General features: G+C 55.4%; 6 protein-coding genes across 6 annotated transcripts; 2 read left to right on the top strand and 4 right to left on the bottom strand.

Annotated features, from left to right (window-relative positions):
- Positions 1 to 528: 528 nt before the first annotated feature.
- Positions 529 to 1,245, top strand: SCHCODRAFT_02733866 (uncharacterized protein; the record flags this gene model as incomplete). The annotated part of the gene is made up of 1 exon (XM_050347143.1): positions 529 to 1,245. One exon carries the CDS (start codon positions 529 to 531, stop codon positions 1,192 to 1,194), a length of 666 nt encoding a protein of 221 aa, XP_050200184.1. The 3' UTR covers positions 1,195 to 1,245.
- A 1,184-nt stretch (positions 1,246 to 2,429) lies between these two features.
- SCHCODRAFT_02689018 (thermostable alpha-amylase) lies at positions 2,430 to 5,539 on the top strand. The gene is made up of 19 exons (XM_050346813.1): positions 2,430 to 2,691; positions 2,741 to 2,875; positions 2,925 to 2,954; positions 3,004 to 3,132; positions 3,186 to 3,281; positions 3,332 to 3,370; positions 3,422 to 3,458; positions 3,509 to 3,633; positions 3,683 to 3,745; positions 3,797 to 3,865; positions 3,921 to 3,976; positions 4,115 to 4,157; positions 4,230 to 4,372; positions 4,419 to 4,422; positions 4,478 to 4,504; positions 4,556 to 4,617; positions 4,669 to 4,875; positions 4,945 to 4,984; positions 5,041 to 5,539. Exons 1-19 carry the CDS (start codon positions 2,488 to 2,490, stop codon positions 5,164 to 5,166), a joined length of 1,635 nt encoding a protein of 544 aa, XP_050200183.1. The 5' UTR covers positions 2,430 to 2,487; the 3' UTR covers positions 5,167 to 5,539.
- SCHCODRAFT_01153136 (uncharacterized protein) lies at positions 5,233 to 8,187 on the bottom strand (the record flags this gene model as incomplete). Its single annotated transcript, XM_003032037.1, has 17 exons — positions 5,233 to 5,943; positions 5,998 to 6,078; positions 6,126 to 6,192; positions 6,246 to 6,367; positions 6,418 to 6,463; positions 6,511 to 6,530; positions 6,581 to 6,677; positions 6,730 to 6,826; positions 6,879 to 7,136; positions 7,187 to 7,287; positions 7,341 to 7,403; positions 7,455 to 7,525; positions 7,582 to 7,723; positions 7,776 to 7,813; positions 7,868 to 7,927; positions 7,976 to 8,056; positions 8,112 to 8,187. 17 exons carry the CDS (start codon positions 8,185 to 8,187, stop codon positions 5,432 to 5,434), a joined length of 1,932 nt encoding a protein of 643 aa, XP_003032083.1. The 3' UTR covers positions 5,233 to 5,431.
- On the bottom strand, positions 8,023 to 9,012 carry SCHCODRAFT_02299768 (uncharacterized protein). The gene is made up of 3 exons (XM_050342305.1): positions 8,369 to 9,012; positions 8,112 to 8,307; positions 8,023 to 8,056 (listed from the first exon to the last, which is right to left on the bottom strand). Exons 1-2 carry the CDS (start codon positions 8,793 to 8,795, stop codon positions 8,288 to 8,290), a joined length of 447 nt encoding a protein of 148 aa, XP_050200182.1. The 5' UTR covers positions 8,796 to 9,012; the 3' UTR covers positions 8,023 to 8,056; positions 8,112 to 8,287.
- Positions 9,013 to 9,448: 436 nt separating this feature from the next.
- On the bottom strand, positions 9,449 to 10,705 carry SCHCODRAFT_02299786 (uncharacterized protein). Its single transcript, XM_003032038.3, has 2 exons — positions 10,172 to 10,705; positions 9,449 to 10,119 (listed from the first exon to the last, which is right to left on the bottom strand). The coding sequence occupies exons 1-2, from the start codon at positions 10,549 to 10,551 to the stop codon at positions 9,699 to 9,701; spliced, it is 801 nt and encodes a 266-aa protein (XP_003032084.1). The 5' UTR covers positions 10,552 to 10,705; the 3' UTR covers positions 9,449 to 9,698.
- Positions 10,706 to 11,603: 898 nt separating this feature from the next.
- On the bottom strand, positions 11,604 to 14,411 carry SCHCODRAFT_02626963 (uncharacterized protein). The gene is made up of 8 exons (XM_003032039.2): positions 14,061 to 14,411; positions 13,780 to 13,953; positions 13,327 to 13,612; positions 13,028 to 13,273; positions 12,811 to 12,966; positions 12,496 to 12,718; positions 12,082 to 12,445; positions 11,604 to 12,021 (listed from the first exon to the last, which is right to left on the bottom strand). Exons 1-8 carry the CDS (start codon positions 14,232 to 14,234, stop codon positions 11,926 to 11,928), a joined length of 1,719 nt encoding a protein of 572 aa, XP_003032085.1. The 5' UTR covers positions 14,235 to 14,411; the 3' UTR covers positions 11,604 to 11,925.
- Between the last annotated feature and the right edge of the window lie 114 nt (positions 14,412 to 14,525).

Genomic DNA, 14,525 nt, shown 5'->3' with positions numbered 1-14,525 from the left:
GGTCTCATACGGTCTGTGTCCTCCCCACATAGTCTGTGTTTTTTTCTCTCCTCCTTATACGGTCTCCCTTTCCGCGTCGACCCACCCTCTCTCTTTGCACGCTCTCCTCGTATCTCGCTGGATGTATCGTTCTATCCCTTATACACTTGTACTTTGTATACAATCTGTGGCTTGTCATCGGGATCGTTGGGGCAGGAGCAGCGCGGCGCCAGAGAGGGCGCAATTCCCCATCGGGCGACGGTTAGGATTCGCCACGTTTTCTCAGTGTCTCTGATGGGGAGGCATTTGTCGTCCAGACCAGACGCACGGTCTATCCAAGGTACCCTTGATTCAGGCAAAAAGGGAAGTATCACGTCGGGCAGTCGGTCAGTGAAGATCGTCATTTTTCATCCTTGTCCTCGAAGAGGGGGCTTCACTCAATACGCAAGGCGCAATGGCCCAACCGGCTCCTGCGGTATGTCTGCCGCTGTCTGAACGAAACGAAAGTTAATTGTTTTCTAGGCCTATCTAGATACGCTCGTAAACCCCATGGCCGAACTGAACGATCGCTGTTCATTGTTATACGAGCTACTCTTTCGAGTTTTCGAATTACTGGCTCATAGCGGTGTCAAGGCAGCAGACCTCTGGCAGAGGTTTCGACGGGTCTCCGACCTTCTGTCATTGCACATCAGCGACGCATCTGCAGCGGCGTCGGCGTGCGACAAAGTAATCAACCACATCTGGTACTCTTTCAAGTTGAACGAGTCTTCCAAAGTGAATTTCGACACGAATGACTTCAACCCTGTGTTTGGGCCGCTCGACAGCCTCGTCGATATCGGCGCTCTGATCTTGGCATTGGATGCCTTACACTCCTCGATGTGCACACATCTTGTGTATCTACATGGCCTCAACCGCCTTGTTTATGAAGGGCTCGTCCCCCTTGTGCGCGGGCGGAAATCCCTACCTCTTTCCTTCCATAGAGCGGACGCTATCCTCCGGGGCTTACCGTCCTTGGAGCGCATGCGAGAGCTCGTGCGGGCGAACAGCGCGACCGCTGCACAATGGAAGTCGGCTTGGAGACGAACAGCCAGGCATTTCCGCGCAGAAATGATCCCTCGCATCCGGCGGATGCCCTGGGATGTAATGGTGGGTGTGACCAGACCGATTGGCCGCGCTCGTATGTATGCTTGTCAGCAACGACTCGATCTAATGTGAACATGTAACTGGATGCGAGATCTACCCAGTTGGGAGGGATATATGGGGTGGAGATCATCCAAGAAGCATCGTTGCCTGTACACGCTCAACGGCGATTAAAATAATTTCAGGAGGCTGCCAATATTTCTCTCCCTCGAAAAATTATACCTCCATGAGATCGGACTGGCGCTTTGTAGATTCAGCCCCAGGTGAGATGAAGATTTCGACGTCGACAATGTAGAAGTCAAGACGGCGTCGGCAGGAAGCACGACGGAGGCTGCTAAGTTCCTTTGGGACAACTCGATCCGTAATGAGTGTCTCTTTTGAAGGACCTGAATGAATATTTACGCGGGGCCATTAGAGTGAGCCTGCCCAGGATTTTACAGCGCTTTTTCAAATTCAAAAGCCATTATATTTTGGTGGAAGTTCTTTGGGATCGCCCGAAATCTTTGACCATGTTGGTAGAAATTACTCTGGACGCGCGAATCGCCCGTGACGTCACAGCCTCGCTCGCTCTCCGGCGGGACGACTGACACGCTTCTGCTCTTCCAAACCTCACCACGGGATGCGATACGGTCGTCTCCAGCCCACCTGCCAAATCGATGAGGTCTGACGCTGCCAGCAGCGGGTGTAGAGCATGGGCAGCGTGGAGACCCGTGCCAGAACTTTCCGCAAAGATTGTAAACTCGTCGTGGAAATCATTGCTCTTGTTACAAGAAGTTCGTGAAAAAACATTGCTTTCCGGTTTGTTTTTCGTGTAAATTCCTAGGCAGACTCACTCTATTCACGGCAACGGCCTCTTATATTGGCGCTTCATTGGAGGGTAACTGTGACGCCGAGCGCGACCGCCAGCGGGACGCGTCGAGCGCTAACGAGTATGGTGCTCTGGATATCAACTCGGTTTCATAGCTAGCGTGAGAGAATGCTAGTTTCCTGATATCTGTCTGATATGCTCCTTCGGAACTATCATATCGATTCTGGAAAAATTGACGCTCGTACCCCTTACGGCATGGGACGCTTATGCACGCATGCATATACAGGAAATGTAGATGAAGGTGCGCTTGTGGTACAAGAGCTTACTATAAGCGTAGTACATATAGCGTGGTATCGAATCTGGCGTCCTGGGCCACAAAGGCCAAGTCGAAGTCAACCCCACCGTGACGAAGTTCAACTTGTCACCTGACGAGCCACGCGGTCACGCCCCAAGTGATCGCATCTCCGCGGAGACCGCGTTAATACGTGTTCGGAGTGCGCCAGCCGCCGTCAAGAACTTCACCAACGTTCCTTGCTTTCGACGGTCACTAAACTCCGAAAATGTTCTCAGACCTTCACAAGCGCTTTGCCAACGTATTTCGTCCGGGGCACCGGCGCACGCAGAGCGCGGCAAGGCCTACGGGCGGGGGTGGCGCGACTCCAGCAGCAGCAGCGCCGCCGCCTGCAGCGCATCATGCGGCGGGTCCTGGGCTGTCGCGTATGCGCTTGGGGACTGAGGATGATCCTGAGCAAAATCCACTCATGGTGCGTGGTCCTCACCATGACTGAACATACACATTCACGCGTCGCGTAGATCGAGTTCTTCACATGGGACGCGCTGCGCGATGACATGAGCTGGTGGCAGCATCTAGAGCAAGAGCTGCCTGAGATGGCGCGCATGGGAATAACACAAGTCTGGATTCCGCCTCCAAACAAGGCTGCCGCGAAGGTACACAGCCAACCATACTTCCTGTACACTCCAGCTAAGCGCCGTGCAGACTGGCAGAGGATACGACGCATATGACATTGTGAGTCCCTTGTCTGAAGAAGTTATGCGCCATGTTCAACGATATGCAGTGGGATCTGGGAGAGTTCGACCAGAAGGGCATGGTGAGGACGCGGTGGGGTTCGAAGGAAGAGCTCCTGCGCGCATGCCGTACAGCCAAGCAAGTCAAAGTCGATGTCATTGTCGACGCGGTCATCAACGTGAGCTGAACCTCTGATGGGTGCTTTCTTAAGCCGACTGACTGTCACCATAGCATAAGCTTGGGGCTGACCGCGTGGAGACTTTCCCCGCAGTCCGCGTCGACACTCAGAACCGGCTAAAGGAGCTGAGCAAAGTACACGAGATTGAAGTGTGTGCTCTCACGTGCACGTCCTGCTCTTCTTTGCTTATATAAGACAGGGCTGGACAGCCTTCGACTTCCCTGGACGAGGCGACAAGGTGGGGTTCACCTCGTACACAGGTAAACTTGAACGCTGACCCCGGTCGCAGTACAGCAAGATGAAGTGGACCCAGGAGCACTTCACTGGCGCGTTCACGTTCTGAATAACCTCGCAGAAGCTTTCTAACATGTAGCAGGTCTCGACTGGGACCAGCGTACACAGCAACAAGGGATTTACCGCATTGCAGGCAAAGGCCACCATGGCTGGAGCCGCAACGTAGGTACCGAGTTCGGCAACTACGACTACCTTCTAGGCGTGGATGTACGTCCATCGCCTCCTCCGGCAGTATAAGCGAACTCATCCCGAGCAGATCGATCACCGCCATCCTGAGGTTCAGGAAGATTTCCTGCGCTGGGGTCCCTGGATGCTGGAGGTACACCCGCGAATATCCCCACGAAACCGCCCCATTCACAATTTCCCGCAGACCCTAGGCGCAGCCGGATTCCGGATCGACGCCGCCAAGCACATCGACTACAAGTTTATGCTGCAGTGGGTGCGTGTGGGAGCGAAGCCAGACGGCGCCCGGGCTTGACTTACCTGCGGCCAAGATCACCGCGACGCGCCGGAATGCGCAAGAACCGCGGATGTTCTGCGTCTGTGAGTGGTGAACGGTTCATTATCCGCGGGTGTGCGGTCGCTCATGGAACGTACTTCTTCTCCCCTTGCAGGTGAATTCTGGTCGGGAGAGTGAGTGCGTCATACCCGCATGTGTGGCCCGGCTTAACGAGCTCCATCCGCACAGCGTCAAGCTCATTCTGCCCTACATTCGGGCATTCAAAGGAGAGGTACGTGCCTCGGGGTCCGAGCGCGTCGAGCGCCTCGCTGATTTGCCTCCCCTCGTTACTGCGGCTCTATAGGCTGTGTTCTTCGACGTGCCGCTGCATATGCGCCTATGTGAAGCCAGTCGGAAGAGGGAGCGCTATGACCTGAGAGACTTGATGAGCAGCACTCTCGCCCGGCTCCGGCCAGGTGACGCTGTGACGTTCGTCGATAACCACGAGTAGGCAGCTTTCTCTGATTAGGCTCGCCGAAGCTAACTGCGTCAGTACCGTAGGTCTACTGATCCTGATCCCGGAGTGTTGACTTGACCATGTCCTGTCTATAGGTGGAAGGCATGGACCTAGAGAGCTGGGTGCGTACCTTGTCGTTACGGTCAAGTCCTTCCCTCATCAACTCCTCGCAGGTTGAAGAGAATTTCAAGATCCAAGCATATGCCCTGATCCTGCTTCGACCCGAGGGATACCCGTGCGTCTCTTGCGCGCACTTGGCCTTCAGTCTGACCTCACATCGTCATAGGTGCATCTTCTACGGCGACTTGTACCCCAACAAGAAGTGCTACAACGCGAACACAGCGGCTAACCTGCGTCGGCTTATCGAGGCACGCCGGCTATACGCGTACGGGCCCGTACAAGACTACAACGCCGGGAAGAACTGCATCGGCTTTGTGCGCGGGGGCACCGGGCGGCACCCCGGATGCGTGGTGCTATTGAGCAACAGGGACGAGTGAGTGTGGCTTCGTTAAGCCCGTTTCCGGGGCCGTCGTTAGTGGGGTGTGCTCACCTTGCTTGACAGGGCCGGACCGCTGCATACTATTCGCATGAATGTCGGTCCAGTGAGTGTTCTTGGGTATGCGTCATAAAGTGCAGGTGTATTGACCGTCGTCCATAGGCCAGAGCAGGTGCTATCTATCGCAGCTACATGACGCAAGGTGGGGAGGTGCAAATTGATGCGCATGGGTGGGGCGAGTTCTCTTGCTTCGCCAACGCCGTACAGGTGTGGGTTCCGGCGGCGTGAAGCTCACCAACGCTCGCCAGAGCAGTTTGGTTTCTTGATCTCTTGCTCGCATCTATGGACTTTGGTTTCGTCGTCATGATAGTCGTTATTTATAAGTACAGGCCGCGATAAGTATGGGGAGGACAGCTACAGGTATTTGGTATAATACACTACAGTACTTCGATAATTTTGTGCGGATCCCCCGTATACCCAAATGACCAGACCTACACAATGGCCGCTAATGGTACAATTACAGTGCAGGACGCCAACGGTTAAAGTTCGTCAGCTATACTGCCGTGAACTTGAAGTCCGATCCGTTAGGAGATACAGCGCGTCCGTGTCCGTCCAAAGAATACACCTGCCGCTCGTAGGATTCGGCAAAGGACGCTCGTCGCGCGTAGTAGCCCAACGCGGAGTCGAGGTTGATCTCGGAGTCGCTGCGCGCGTCTCCGTGGTAGCTGAAGGGGTGTCGATGCTGGTCTGCCTCGTAGGAGTACAGTGGAGGGTCGCTGGTGTGGTAGGATAACGCGTCCTCGTCGAGGGCGGGTTGGGAGCGGGCGACAGTGCGGATCTCGTCGGATAGGCGACTCTTGACCATGCGCTCGCAGGACTTATCTGTCCCTTCGTCCGTGATGGAGTCATGGTCGTGGATGGATGGGGGCTTGGACGCGAGGCGCTGGAGGGTTGCGACAGCCTGCATAGTCATGGTGTGGGTCGCAGCCTCCTCGCCGAATGCAGCGAGGTCGCGCTGCTGTTCCTCGCCATCGAAGATCAAAGCCGTCTCTTCCAACGTCTTGCCTGTAGCCCGATTATCGGTAAGATGCCTAGACAACAAATGGACTTTGAACCCACCCTTCGTCTCTACAACGTACACGAGCACGAATACAAGCTCGAGGACGAGCCAGCCACAGTAAACGATGTAGTAGTGCCATCCTATCCAATTGTGAGCGGGAAACAGTGGTTGGTTAGACTTCACCGACCTATTGCGTCCAATGCCCATGGGTTTACGAACTGATTGAAGGCTGTTGTGAGGAACACGGTGAGGTTCTGTGATGTACAATGTCAGATCACGCCGACGGCATTGAGTGTATGTGGCTTACCATCACAGCGAACCCTCGAGCACGAATCTTGTAGGGCAAGATTTCCAAGGTATACGCTACCAGCATCGGGGTGTAGGCCACGTCGTAGAAGAAGTAAAATATAAAGATCAGTGGTATGGTCGCTGGAACGACGTTAGGCCAGCCAGTTGATGGGTGCGAATAAATATCATACCTTTCGCGGCGACCGTGCTCTGGAAAACATCGAAAAGAGCGGTTGTCTGCTGCTCGTCAGTAAGAACAATATATCCAGAGGGGCGATGCGTACGGTTGTCCAGCTAGTAAAGCCTGTCATACAGATCAGCAGATGAGCCAGATCTCAGGCGAGCCTGACGCACAGACGAGCATTCCAGCAGTGGAAACAATGAAGAGCGTTCTTCGCCCGACCCAGTCGACGAGCATGGCGGCGGTGAAGGCGACACACATATTGAAGACCTGTTGCGAGCGATGAGGGAGAGTAACTACGATGTGATCCCGGAGAACGCACTTGTAGGCCTCCATTTATCGCAGCCTTCGTCTCGGTACTACGTATGCCTACGCCCTCGAGTACGAGGTTGATGTAGTAGGATACTAGCCCATTGCCACTGCGAGATCAAGTCAGCTTTCTGTCATTCATTGAATTGACCGTGAACGTACCTCCATTGAGAGAAGATCGCAATGGCAATGATGAGACGCATCCGCTTTCGATTGCCGGGCGTCGAGAAAAGGGTGAGCCACGACGTGATACGAGTGGCTTCCTCCTCCATCCGGATCGCGTGACGAATCTGTGCGAGCTCGAAGACGACGAGGGGATCATGCTCGTCGCCTGCATTTGCGTGATATTTAGCCAGGATTTTTCTCGCTTTGCCCTCATAACCTTTGGCTACGAGGAAGCGAGGACTTTCTGGGATGAACCTTACGGGATTAGATCGTATCAACTTTACAGGAGGTTGAAGGGGACTTACCAGACCAAACACACCTGCAAGAGCGGTACAACTCCCTGAACTAGAGTTGGCACGCGCCATGTCCACTGCCCGAGCGCCTTGTCGAACGCGCCATAGCAAACCTTGACTGTCAAGTCAGAACAACTAGGTGAATGGGCCTGTATTGAGTACGCACCCATGCTGATAGCATGCTACCGGCATACCAACTCGAGTTGTATATGGAAGTGATCTTACCCCGCTATTACATGTCGTAAGCTCGAGGTTCGGGAACATAACGGCATCGACGGACCTGCGTTGGGTATGCAAGCTCAATCAAGAGCAAGGGGGCGGAGTTTGTACAGAAAGCAAGCCCGAAGCCGACTATCGGTCGGGAGTCAGAGATGCCTGAAAAAGGGCGCAAGAGACATCAAACTTACTAACGATCCGAGCAGCCATAAAGAGCTTGACAGAGTTCGCAGCATACTGGAGAGCGACACCGCCAAGCATGATCGTCGAACCTATGAACAGAGCGACTCGTCGACCCAGGCGGTCACTTGCTAGCGGGGTCAAAGGAAGCGCCTGAGACGTTAGAGTCGGTAGGCTGAAAATGCGGGAGGAAGGCGTCACGCACAGCGAGACCACCAATGTTCTGCGCGCTGTTGATGAGGCCTGTACAGGAGACGTATTAGCAAGTATTATCAGCTGCTCTGCCGAGTGACGTACCCAATGTTCGTCCATGAGGGTGGTCGAAGTAGTTCTGCCAATCGGGCAGTATCTGGAGCCCTGCATCTAGCCATGAGCAAGGTGGATGCGCACGAAAGACTGACGCACCGTTGACCAATGAAGAGTCCAGCCCGTTGACAGAAGCGGTGAGCAAAGGAAGGATGAGACACAGGTTCAACATCAATATCCCTTCGAGCTCGGCGTTAGCATATGCATGAAGAGCGGCAACGCGCCACGGACGCACCTCTGTTCTTCCACCAGTACCCTCTGTGAATGAAGTCCACGATGGTCCATTCCGGAAGTGGACGTGACGGCGCCATGTTGGGCATGCTGGGCGCGTATGCGCTTGCGCGCCTGTCTCCTTGCGGGGGAGGGGATGGGGACGGTCAAGCGGAGCTTGTTCGTCTGGGGTACGAGCGATCATATACCCCGCGGATTGCCTATCCAGGGCAGGCGGGGCAATAAACGCGGGCCATAGCATTGAGTAGAGCAGAACCTTACGTATACGCGAGGAAAGGCCGGCCCTCGGGGTGTCTCTTTCGAGCGGGTTTTCTTCGCATCTGGATGAGTGCACGCGCCGTCGGCGAGCTGTGCGTACAAGATCACGGGAGCGGGCGCGAAGGGTATGTTGGTTCGTATGTCCCTGGCTTTCCCTAGGCGACGGACTGTACCTGTCAAGACGGGGATCCGTGACTGAGTCTGTGGAGGGCGCTGCACAATCCCATGTACTGGCGACTCCAAAGAAGATGGCAACGATGCACGTCGTAGAGCAGGAAGGCATCCAGAAGAACGGCAAGAGGACCACGTTTGGGTGGCACCCATAATCGAGGGCAGCCCAGCGACGTCCTGGAAGGTCCCGGTTGGGTCGTAGGCGGTGACTTTGTGAGCCGATGCGGGCGTGACTGTGTGTCCTCGACATCAATACCATGTGTTGTCCTTTCCGCGACCGTTCTCAATGGTCGGAGCCGATAGCCATATCCCCAAGGTACCTCTCGAGGACACGTATCTGAGGCCGACCTATCACAAGACGACGGTCATAGGACTAACTTCGACTACCAGGACAGTACATTCGATTCGCCTTCGTCTATACGCTCGGAAGCTGTCGGTGCTTTGTTACGTCTGCTTTACCCGCGCATCGCCTCGTCAGAACTGTCGGCCAATCGACCTCGAAATTGGGCGCTCGGAGCCTGTTGGAAGCAGGGCGAAAGAGGCTTGGAGGTGAGGCCGTCGGGAACGTCCGAACAGGGCCACCGTCTGCGGGTTCTTCGAATCATGTAGAGGCTGCGGAGCGAGAGAAAGCTGGGAGAACGTCCCTTGTTGCACGCTGACCAGCTCCAGCTCGCTGCTTGGCAATGTCCAGCTCTACTTCCGACTTCGAGTTGAATTTCTCTGGATCAAGGCGAGGGCGGCCGCGAGTGGTAGATATGAGGGGCTAGCATCGTGAATTGCCACGTTGTCAAATCTGGAGAGCGATACACAGCAAGCCGTCAATCCATATCTTGTAACATGAGAGGCGGAAACAACAGTGAGCCGGGATTTGCCGGTTGCTGCACCAGTCCATTCATTCGATCTTGCGTCCAGATCTGCTTCAACGGATGTGTACGATGCAATGCCTACTGCACCATTGACCACTAGAATATAAGGAATTATCTACACTACGCATAGACTACGACCTGGCCATCGCAATGAATAAGTTAGTCTACTGAGGTCTGTCCGTTCAGCTACGAGTAATAGCGGCATGTTGCGTATTTTATGTCAACGACGAGAGCAGCGAATAAGTTATGAAGCAAGGCTGCCACTGGCAGTGCGAGTCCATTGTTCCCCAGTATGATCAAGCCCACCCAGAGCGATCCGCGGCACCTAGAGGTCCCATGGATACTCGCCACCTCCTGCGTGGGTGGGGTGGTGCTGGCGGAATGCATGTCGACAGGTGTACAGGAGGCATCGAGGCTCGGTGTGCATTGCGCGACGCTCGCGAGGCGCACTGCGTCGGCTTGCCGCGAGCCTTTCCCCCTGTTGAGCTTCGCGTCGAATCGGCGTACGTCGACGATGTCGACGACGACCGCGAGAGTAGTCGAGGGAAGGACAATGGCCCATCGCTGGACGAGTCGTTCAGGGTGAGGAAGGAGGGATGCTCAACGGCTTTGCGCTTGGTGGAAGCACGATGTTTCGGCACCGAGGTGGGGAAATCCGCGTAAAAGGACTGCGACTTCTCGGCGGAGAAAGGGTCGGCGACAAAGAGTGAGTCAATACTGTAGAGTAAGGTCAATTTAGCAGCACATACAAAGGACCTTGAGGACGTACTAAGTGACGGAGGGTTCCATTAACGCCGTACGCTTCTCAAGCGGTGCGAAGTCGGGTGTCTTTGCTATCGATGTGGGCTTCATCGACCACCTCCGCTTGGGCCTTCCATGGTCGTTGGGAGGTGACGGGGAAGTCATCGACGACAAGGCAGAGGACCTGGTTGGTGCCCTGGCGTTTGCCTCGGGACGACCGAGGTCCGCGTCGCCTCCCTCGATAACACATTCGTGAATGGCGGTAGTAGCCGACGACGAAGGCTCGGATGCGCTCTCCATAGACGCCCCGCGATTGGCCTGCGACTGGCCGCGCATCGGACGCTTGGTGATAGCTCGAACACCCGACAAGAAAAAATCGGAGTATCCCAAGCGCATAGGCGTCCACATGATTGGAGCAAGAGTATACAAGAAGAGGAGCAACCAGGGCAGAGGAGTGGAAGCCGCGTCTGACCTCTGGCCTTATGAGCCGGTGCCGGTGAAGGGAGGGCGGGAGTCGATGACCCGCTGTCAGTACCTGCGGGATATAAATGCACGACTGCAGTGCATCTAACCGTGGCTACCGGACAGGCGGCGCGCCTTCTGTTTCGGATAACATCAACTCTAACGAAAGTCGGTATCTCAAGAGGTCGCGGTGCTTGCCTCGCCGCCCGCGGTGTATGGAGGCGCTGAAGTCGAGACTCACCAAGGCGACACCAGGGCAAACTGCGCAATGGCTTGACCCGACATAGGCTAAGGGCAAGCTGGTTAGCGAGGGGAGACAATGTACCAACCGAGACCCGTACCGAGCAAGGTGAACATGCGGGAGAGGATCAGGCCACGCGCTGTGATGAACAGGTGCAGCCATCGAGGCCAATCGTGAAACAAGGCTCAAGGCAGTCTTCCTCGTTTGCGGGTCTTTCAGTTGCTTTGCATCTCCCGCGATGGAGAAGCTTCCGCCGGGTGTTAGGCGATGTCTGCCGCTGTGCATTCGTTGACGGCATCCTTGATGCCCAATTCAGTCTACCTCGACTTCGTTCAAGCGCAGAGTAAGGGCGGCCCTACCGCTGCGCAGTAGGAACATTGTCAGTCACGGGTAGATCTTCATTGATTGCTACGAGACCAGGGCTGCCATAGTAGGGACCCCATGTCGCCGTGATATTTAGCGCAGTCATCCGAATAAGCGTATCATTGCGGGAAGCTTGACAGCGATCTAGACGCTGAGTGCCAAAATCAGGGCAAGAGAAGGTTGGCAGTAATCGTGAGGGTCGCCAGAGTATACCAGTCAAATACCAGTCGGAGAACGCCAGCTGAGAGGCGAGCCTACATGAACGAGAGAACCAAAACACCGTTTTCAACTGCAGCTGGCGGACGAACCCGGCGGGCCGAACTTTGCCTGACTTCCACGTGATCGGCCCTTGCCGAGGAATGCTGAACACAGAACATTCCTGCGTTCAGTGAGTGCCCCCTTACCGCCAGCTTGGAATAGATGTTTTCGATTGTACTTTACTCTATTACTACACCTGACGGAAACATGCAACAGTGTCTTCAAACGTAGGATACCAACAGGAAAACCGCGACGTAAAGTTACGATCCGACAAGAGCATTGAGAAGGCCAGAAGAACCAACTTCGCGAGGCTAGTGGGAAGCAAGGGGTATATACACTGTCACCCAAGTATAATGCAGGGATGCAGCAGAGCATAGTGATACGCCAGATGTCAACGAGTAGTGTCGCTCTCTTCCTCTCCTGACCCCTGGATTTTCTTGTGCAAGGCGCTAACGCGACTAGAAGGGCGACGATCGCACGCCCCAACCCAAGATCTCAAACAGGTGCGGGATAACCTCGCAGGCGAGTATCGCGATACCAGCATACACGGCAAACTGCGAAGAATGCACATTAGCTCAAACTGCAACCTACACGCCAACAGTTTGCCCGCGCACCTTCGTCAGCACGTCCGCATCGTAGTGCTTCAGCCGCTGCACCATCGTCTCCTCCCTCGGACTCGACGCGCGTGCCAGCGGGTTGGGGTCCACCGCGTTCTGCGCCTTCTCCGTCACGACGCCGGACCCCTGCCGCAGCTTCATCTCGCTCTCCCCGAGGCGCCACGCGACAGAGTTGCCGCTCACGCCACTACCGACGCCGCCAACCTCCATCCCGGACATGCTGGGCAGGTCGATCACACTCGGAATGGCGTGCAGCCGGAAGCCGCCGCGCTCGTCGACGAACTCGCTGGGAACGCTCTTGTAGTCGGTCGCGGGCGTGTAGAAGCGACGGTTAGGGAGGTCGACGAGCTTGGCGAAGAAGCTGTGGTGCGTGTAAGCGAGTAGCGCCAGGTGGAGGAGTGCAGTGCCTACCGGAAGGTCGGTGGAAGGATGATATGCAATGCGCTTTTTGCGAACAGCCGCCATGCGAAAATGATCATGATCCCCAAAAACATCTTCAGGAATGCGATGGTCCACCAGATAGATACATCGACCAACGTCCGCGGCTCCTGCACCCAGCCCGTCACGGCATCTTCGATGCCCAAGGTCTCGTTGTACACCCAACCTGAACCTGGCATGAGGATCCTGCTCGGGTCTGAATAATTCGTCAGCGATGCTGCTCTATCGTGGACCACCCCTCACGCATCGTACGCAGGAGGCAGTCCATCAACGTAATCGCACTACTACTTTTTGATTGTACGCCCACTGTTTCCAGGCCGAAGTACATCATACCCCAACGCCCAACAAGTGCGCCGACCATGACACTGCCGACCGCAATGGCATCCTCGAAGCATGGGCAATCATCAACTGGTTGAGGGTGCTGATTGATAGCGAGCAGGCATACTAAATGCGACCGGCGGGGTCAGAACGATGGTGAAAATGCAAGCATGTACGAGGAACGTACGCGGAATGATGATAAAAGGGACCTCGATGCCGGCGGTGTGGATCCAACGCTCGATCAGCGAGCCGACACCAGCACCGCGAAGTAAGGCGAGGCCACCGTCTGCTGCAGGTGCAATCATCGTCTTGAGGAACGACGACAGTACACTCGGCAGTGCGTCGTATATCGTCGCCACCGCCGAGGTTATCACTGAAGGTACCGGCATCACAAAACCCTCCCATGAGGCCTCTAGCCACCAGAGCCATACAGCTGTGCTCTCTGCGTAAACAGACGCGTTCAGGTATCGCACTCATCAAGCTTACCAACAGATACACCCGCTACACAATCCGTGAAGCAATGCATTGCCGTGTATAGCCGGCCGAAGACAATGGAGAACGCATAGAGGATGAGGAGGCCTGTGCAGGCCGCGTATGTTGTGGAGCTAATTGCCGCGTTTGCGGAGAGGTCGTGCAGGATCACGTAGAACCAGAGTGCGATGGAGACGCTGTTGGCGCTATGTGTGGAGGGGAAGCCGTATTCGAGGTGATGGGTGCCAATGGTCAGGCGCTGGACAGGCGGAGCGAACGGGCGTGGCGAGCATACGAAATCCTGAGGTCTCGAATTTAGCATGGGACTACTAAGAGCAGATGGATGGGACCAGGGTGGTGAAGAGGGATAGAAGGTGGAAGCACTGTAGATGTGAAGCGAAGAAGAGCGCAGACGCTGCCACGCGAAGAAGTGCACGAGCGACGAGCTAGTAGAGTCGTTCCACACACCTTCATGATACTTGTCACCCACACGCCTAGTGCAACGATGAGGCAGAGGCTCCGTCCAAGCTGATCATTGCCGAAGAAGAAAAAGGTAGGGAGGAGGATCGTGAAGAACGTGTGCGTGCCAAGAGAGGAGGTATACAGGAAGTATGAGTCGAGGAAAGGTGATCGTATGCGCGCCTATCGTGCATAGAGTCGTACAGCGAGTGTTAGATTGAGAAGAATACAATTGCGAACGAGGAAATCCGACGTCAGCTATTTGCTCCGCGGGGAACGAGCGAGCGCACCTGCATCCTAGCCAGTATCGGGGACTCCCTCTCCACTGCCTTCAGCGTCCATCGTCGCACCGCTGCCCGCAAGGGGGACAGCGTCGCCTCGTACACGTCCTCATCGACGATCGAGGGCGTCGTGCGGCCGTCTTGCAGTTCCTTCAACTCCTTCTCGTCAATTGGACTGTTCATATTTCGTCGCGGCGCGTAGCTAGGTAGTGGCGGAGGTAAGGAAGAAGAGAGCGTGTCGGATAGAATGCGGGGAACAGTTGGTCTCTCCCAGCCGTTCAGACCATAAGCAGAGTCTGTCGTGGGCCGTAAGAAGAGCTAGCCGTTGCCGCGGGCCGTGACCGAGGTCCTCGACTGCGGTCGTCGGCCATCACCTATTTGGTTATCACCTGTTTGTCATTCTGTTATCACTTTCTTGGCGTGCGAAGTTCATGTTCAAGTTCATGTCACGCCATGCATGTTGAACTTCAATTC

This window comes from Schizophyllum commune, assembly GCF_000143185.2.
Source record: "Schizophyllum commune H4-8 unplaced genomic scaffold SCHCOscaffold_6, whole genome shotgun sequence".
NCBI lineage: Eukaryota > Fungi > Basidiomycota > Agaricomycetes > Agaricales > Schizophyllaceae > Schizophyllum > Schizophyllum commune.
Note: the sequence above shows the minus strand (reverse complement) of the source record. Positions and strands in the feature narration are given on the sequence as shown.